Source organism: Pteropus alecto, unplaced genomic scaffold (genome assembly GCF_000325575.1).
Source record: "Pteropus alecto unplaced genomic scaffold, ASM32557v1 scaffold14, whole genome shotgun sequence".
Classification (NCBI taxonomy): Eukaryota; Metazoa; Chordata; class Mammalia; order Chiroptera; family Pteropodidae; genus Pteropus; species Pteropus alecto.
The window spans coordinates 18,967,328-18,973,831 of NW_006436810.1; the positions used below are offsets into that span (position 1 = coordinate 18,967,328).

At 38.2% G+C, this 6,504-nt stretch overlaps 1 protein-coding gene across 1 annotated transcript in view; it reads left to right on the top strand.

Annotated features, from left to right (window-relative positions):
• The window catches only part of ADNP2 (ADNP homeobox 2), a 17,876-nt gene that overhangs the window by 5,291 nt on the left and 6,081 nt on the right, over nt 1-6,504 (top strand). The window contains exon 2 of the mRNA XM_006913778.3: nt 4,431-4,520. Coding sequence (XP_006913840.1) covers nt 4,431-4,520 — 90 coding nt within the window. The remainder of the gene's footprint in view (nt 1-4,430; nt 4,521-6,504) is intronic.

Below are 6,504 nucleotides of genomic sequence, written 5' to 3' on the forward strand. Positions count from 1 at the left end.
GTGTCAATGGAATAATGTGCTCCCGTGGAAGACTCCTCTGTGTGCTGCATGCGTGGGTGCCTTTCTGTTGCTGAGAAGTATTCTGTTCCAGGAACAGATTGGTTTGCTGATCCTTTCTCCTGCGGGACACCTAGGTTGTTTTCAATTTTTCGTTATTATGAATAAGATTGTTCTCACGAATACGCTTATGAAAGTATTTTTGTGGATGTGTTTTGATTTCTATTGAAAAAATATCTAGTTGTGGAACCATAAGGCTGTATGTTCATTTTGATAGAAAGTAGCTAGGCCTTTACCCAAACTAGTTGTGTGCCTTTATACTCCTGCCCACAGTGCGCGAGGATCTCAGTTGCTCCACATCCTTACCAACACCTGAGCATGTTGGTTTTTAAAGAAGTTTTGAAGTAAAGCTTGCAGTAGCAGTAGCGCTGTTCCTTATGTCACCACACAGTGTGGTTGTAGCTGCACGTTTTTGGGGTCCTGTTTCCAGGTGGAGGAAGTTCCTTATTCTTACTTAGCTGAGGGCAAACACAATGAATGACTGGATGTCGAATTTTGTCACATGATTTTTCTGCATCTGTTTTTTAAAAATAAATTGTTAAACCAATCTGTATCCGTGGGATGAATTCCATTTGATCCTTTTGATACGTTGGATTGATTTCACAATTATTGTTAAAGATTTTTGTATCTGTGTTCATGAGGGATATGGTCTATAGTTTTCATTTCATAATGTCTCATCTAGAGTTGGAGTTTTCTTTGTGGGAAGTTTTTTAACTATGCATTCAGCTAGACATCATGCTGTCAGTTATATAATTTTTCTTGAGTTGAACTTTGATAGTTTGTCTTCTTTTAAGGAATTCGTTCATTTCGATGTAAGTTGTCAAATTTATTGGCATAAAGTTGTTCACATTAGTTCCTAATCTATAAGAGCTGTAGTGATGTCCTCTCTCTCATTTTGATTCTAGTAATTGGAGTCTTCTCTCTTTTCCTGTATAGTTTGATTAGAGTTTAATCAATTTTACCAGTCTTTTCTATGAAATAGGTTTTGGTTTCACTCATTTTTCTCTCTTGTCTGCTTTCCATTTCGTTTATTTCTACTTTTTATGTTTTCCTTTTTTCTGTTTAGGGTTTATTAAGTTCATTTATCTGGTTTCATTTATCTGGTTTCCTAAGGTGGCAGTTTAGATTGATATCTTTTAGTTTGTTTTCTAAGTGTTTAATGCCATCAATTTCCCCAGCTCTGCTTTAGCTGCATCCAACAATTTGATTTATTGTGTTTTCATTTTCATTCAGCTTAAATTTTTTTTTTAATTTCCTTTGTGATTTCTTCTTTGATCCATGGATTATTTAGAAGTGTGTTGTTTAATTTCTAGAAATTTGGGGATTTTTCTAGATACCTTTTTATTATAGATTTATTTAATACTGATTTGGTTGGAGACTGTACTTCGTAATTATTTCAGTCCTTTTAAATATATTGAGACTTATTTTATAGCTCAGCATAAGATCTATTTTTGTAAATGTACCCTGTGTATTTGAAAAGAATGTATACTTTGGTGGTGTTGAGTGTCCGTTCTTTGAGTGTCCATTAAGTCATGTTGGTTGACCATGTTTAGTGTTCTCTGTCCTTCCTGGTGTGTGGACTAATTCTACTGATTATTGAGTGAGCAGTCTTGAGGTTTCCAACTGTCATTTTAGATTTAATTATTTTTTGTCAATTCAATCAGTTTTTGCTTTGTGTACTTTGAAACTGTAGGTGCATCCACATTTAGCACTCTTCTGTTCTGTTGACAAAAGACCCCATTATCATCATAAAATGACTTTCTATCCATGTTAACATCACCACCACCCCCCGCCCCCCGCCGAAATCTACTTTGTTTTATACTAGTATGACTCTTTCAGCTTTCTTTTGATTAGTGGTAGCATGGCATATCTTTTTTCATTTTTTTACCTTTAATCTGTCTACATCTTTATATTTAAAGCGAGATTTTTGTAGACAACATATAATTGGATCTTGGGTTTTTTTTGTTTTTTGTTTTTTGTTTTTTTACCAAGACTGACCGTCTCTTAATTTGAGACATTTAGACCAAGGTTAGGCAAACTATGGCCTAAAATATGGGCCAAATCTGGCTGGCTGTTTTTTAAATAAACTTTCTTGGAACACAGCCTTAATATCTGCTTAATATTTACATGTTGTCTCTGACTGCTTTTGCACATGACGGTGGGATTGTGTCAGAGATCGCATGGTTGGCAATACTTAAATATTTATTATCTGGTTCTTTACAGAAAAAGTGTACCAACCCCAGTTATTTAATATGATGGTTGATGGGGCTGGCTTCAAATCTGCCATCTTGCTGTTTGTTTTTACTTGTCTCATTTGTTCTTTGTTCCTTGGTTATTCTTTTCCTGCTATCTTTTGAATTGAGTATTTTTTATGATTCCATTTTATCTCCATTGGTGGTTCATGAGCTGTATGCTTTTGTTTATCATTCTAACACATACTGCTTGCTTCACACGTGCTGTAAGAACGTTACAGCTATGTGCGCTCTTCTCCCCTTCTAGCCTTTATGGTGCTGTCGCTGCCCTTTTCCCTCCCCTCTCCTCCCCTCCCATCTTTGGTGACATTGGTTAATGAAATCCAGTAAGTTTCAGGTGTACAATTTAACAGTAAGGCGCATATATATATTGCATTGTGTTCACCTCCCATAGTTAGAGTTCTCTCTGTCACCGTATATTTGATCCCTTTTACCCCATCTACCTCCCTCCTTCCCCCTCTCCCCTCTGGTAACCACTAGTCTATAGTCCATGTCCATGAGTCTCTGTTTGTTTGTCCTGTTCATTTGTTGCTTTTAGGTTTATATCCCACATATAAGTGACATCATGTGGTTTTCAACTTTTTCTGTCTGGCTTATTTCGCTTAGCATGATTATCTCGAGGTCCATCTGTGTTGTTGCAAATGGCAGTATTTCATCCCTTCTTATGGCTGAGTAATATTCCATTGTATATATGTATCACAGCTTCTTTATCCAGCCATCTGTCGTAAGACAGTTTGGTTGTTTCCATGTTCTGGCCACTGTGAATAATGCTGCTATGAACATCGGTGTGCAGATATCTTTTTGGATATGGGTTTTCAAGTCTTTAGGGTAAATACTCAGTAGACGGATTGCTGGATCACATGGTAGATCAATTCTTAGTTTTTTGAGGAACCTCCATACTGTTTTCCATAGTGGCCGTACCAATTCGCAGTCTTACCGGCAGTGTATGAAGGTTCCTTTTTCTCCACATCCTCTCCAACACTCATTATTACTTCTTATCCTGTTGATTATAGCTATTCTAACAGGTGTGAGATGGTATCTCATTGTGGTTTTGATTTGCATTTCCTTAATAGCTAGTGATGTAGAGCATCTCTTCATAATACATCTTACTTCTGTATGTGTTACTTACTTCTGTAAGCTTCACCGTACATTATTTCCAATTTAAATCTTTGTAATAATTCATACTTTTCTCTAGTTCTCAATTGACTTGGTAAGCAACATATTAGCATAGGTACATTCAAAGGCAATTGTTGTATTAATTGACTCTGGCTTAACTAACATTTTTTAATATACAAAAATAACCTTTAGTTATTATAAAAACAGTAATATAAACTATGAAAGAGAAAATACAAGTAATAATTTCTTTAGAAAAAAAAATTTTAAATGCCACTGTCTACTATTCAGAAGTTACCACTCTTAGCATCTTATTGTTTAGCCTTCTGTGTGTGTGTGTAAATGCACATATCTGTGTGTCGTCTTTACCACAGTGAGTTCATGTCGATCATGCTTTTTTTATTCGTTTGCTTTCAGTTCCTTTATTCCCTGACCTTTTCATGTCATTGAACGTTCATCTTGTTACCCAGTTCACATTCACATTTCTCCAGTTTCACCCCAAATACTTGTTACACTTGGTTCGTATGAACCAGGGCTCAGTCTGGACCCTGCTGCATCTGGTTGTTCGGTTCCTGGTGACTTCATCCCTTCGGTCTCCTCACCCCTGTCACCCTAAGTCACCCTCCCTATGGCGGATGCCTGGTGTACCTGTCAGGCCCACACCCGGAGCTTCTGCCTCATGCTCCACCCCTGCCCCCCCAACCTCGAAAGCCTCTTGGCCTCCTGTGGAAGATGCTGTTTGCTTGTGCTGTTTCTCACTCCCAAAAATTATTTGTGGGAAATGTTATCTGTTTATTTCTTATAAGACTGTACTTTTAAGTTGGATTATTTCAACCTTTCCCTTAGTTCTCACACTTGGTGGGGTTCTTTCACAGTTTGCTCATGGGCTGCATTTTCATTTCATTTTTCTTGTGTAGGTATCTCAGGTGTCAAGTCATCCCATCAAGTTCTAATTAAATATTTATTTTCTGAAATTGCATAATGATTTCTTTTTCTTCCTTTTTAAAGGACCTTAAAAGCTTTGATCCAGGAGAGAAGTACTTTTATAACACATCATGGGGAGATATTTCTCTCTGGGAACCTTCTGGAAAGAAAGTGGTACGTACCTTTGTATTTGATTTTCATGTTTTCCTGAACAGTCAAGTGTCATAATATAGGGTTATCGATACTTTGAGAGTTTCCTGTATGCGAAGTTGATTAATATAGTGAAACTATTATTTGTCCTTGATTATTAGATGCCAGTGATGTAAGAAGGGCCTTAGATTTATAACTATTCTGAGGTAAAAGAAATGCCAGGACATTGAGTCTATACAGTGAAGATGCATCCTGGTTTCACAAACTATAAATATGGATCTTTGAATCGAGAAACACAGTTTATAATAATTTGAAATGTCAAACCTGAACAGGTTCAAGCTAAAAGCATGCGGCAACATTACAGTGTCTTCTGGAAGCCCTTGCCTGCCCCCAGCCATCAGATTAGCACCTTCATCAGCATCCGACTCAGCCCGTCCCCCTGTCTGCTCAAGTCCCGGTGGCCTTGGAAATTTTGGCTTAAAAAAAAAATTGCTGTAACTAGTCAGTCATTGTTCTGTCAGAATCTTCTTTAAAAACATGTCTATTGTCAGCCCATCCTTTCAAGTCTCACTTTTCTGCCTGTTTTGTGTCCCACCTTTTGGCTCTTGGCTCCCTGAGCCTGACACTCACCTCTACGTCAGAAGCAGGCTTCCTGCAACCACCTCGATTTGGTTATTGTCCTGCTCAGGACGGCTCATGGCTGTACAAAGAGGCCTCGTATTGAAGACTTTGACTTCTTTAATATTTTTTAGTCCTCACTGGTTTTTCTCATCTCAATTCTTAAAAAATCTTGCGGTATAATATGTAATTATAGGCTTTTAATCAAGAAATGTATTTTTGAATTCCTGCTACAAAGTAGATAAAACTTTTTGAGTGCCTGATACAAAGAGATAAAAATGAGGGTTCTTTCCTTCAAGGAGTTTATGTTTTTTGTTGGGGTGAATAGGGCCTAGGCATAAAATGTTAAATGACATTGTGAAATAGTAGAGATAGTAAAGATTGAACTTGTATTTGAATTTTTATTTAAGGTACCATATTCAGGGGGAAAAAAACACTGTTGGCCGGCGTGGTAGAGACCGTGTCGTCTGCTAGGTTTATTCCCTTATTTCTCTCCGTCCCTCAGGTAGCTCCTTTAATGGGCAATACGACGTATGAGCAGAGACAGTTTGGGGCAGCAGAGCAGAAGCGACATGTAACCGTGCTGGGTTGCATGGCTCGTGCTGCAGGGAGATCCTCAGGCTTGGAGAAGCGACATGTTTTAGACGTTCAGGTCTTGGGGACAGAGTCATGCTGCGTTATCTGGTGGTGGAGCTAAGTTCTTAGCCTTAGATTGGCGGGGACGGCGTTCATTCTGGGGACAGGATTTCTCCCAGCTCCCAGGACCCCGACTCCACTGTTTTCTGCTTCTCTCCTTGGTTATGCGCTTGTCCTCTTCCCAGAGAGCAGGGCCTCCCGCTCATCGTGTTTCTGATTGGTCACTGCCTTAGAACATTCGCACACAGGTTTTTGCTTTCCTTTCTCTTGGGTACATGCCAAGGCGTGAGATTGCTGGGTCATGTGAGGTAAATAGTATGTCTTTATCTTTATAACAAACTGTCAAACTTTTCCAAAGTGGCTGTATCATTTATAGATCATGTTATGGTGTCATTTTTTAAGAAAAATTTCCCCCCAAACTAAATATCTATTCAACAGTAACAGAGTAACATGCAGCTGTTAGTAAGTTTTGTTGGCTCTTTCATTGAGTGTAATTTTCACTGAGTATCTTGTTTTTTCAATACAATATTTCATCGAGTAAAAGACCATTTTTTAATGAACCCATAATAAAACTAAAGCAGTACTTAAACTGCATGACTGAACCATCAGTTGTAAAGTATACCCAAATTTCAGGGATATTAAAGTATGAAAAAAATGTGTCTCTCAGATCGTTAAAATGTGTTTTGGGTGTGTGTCTGGTTGGCTGTTGCCCTGGGTTGCTTAGGGGTCCAACCCGGAATGACAGACCCTGGGA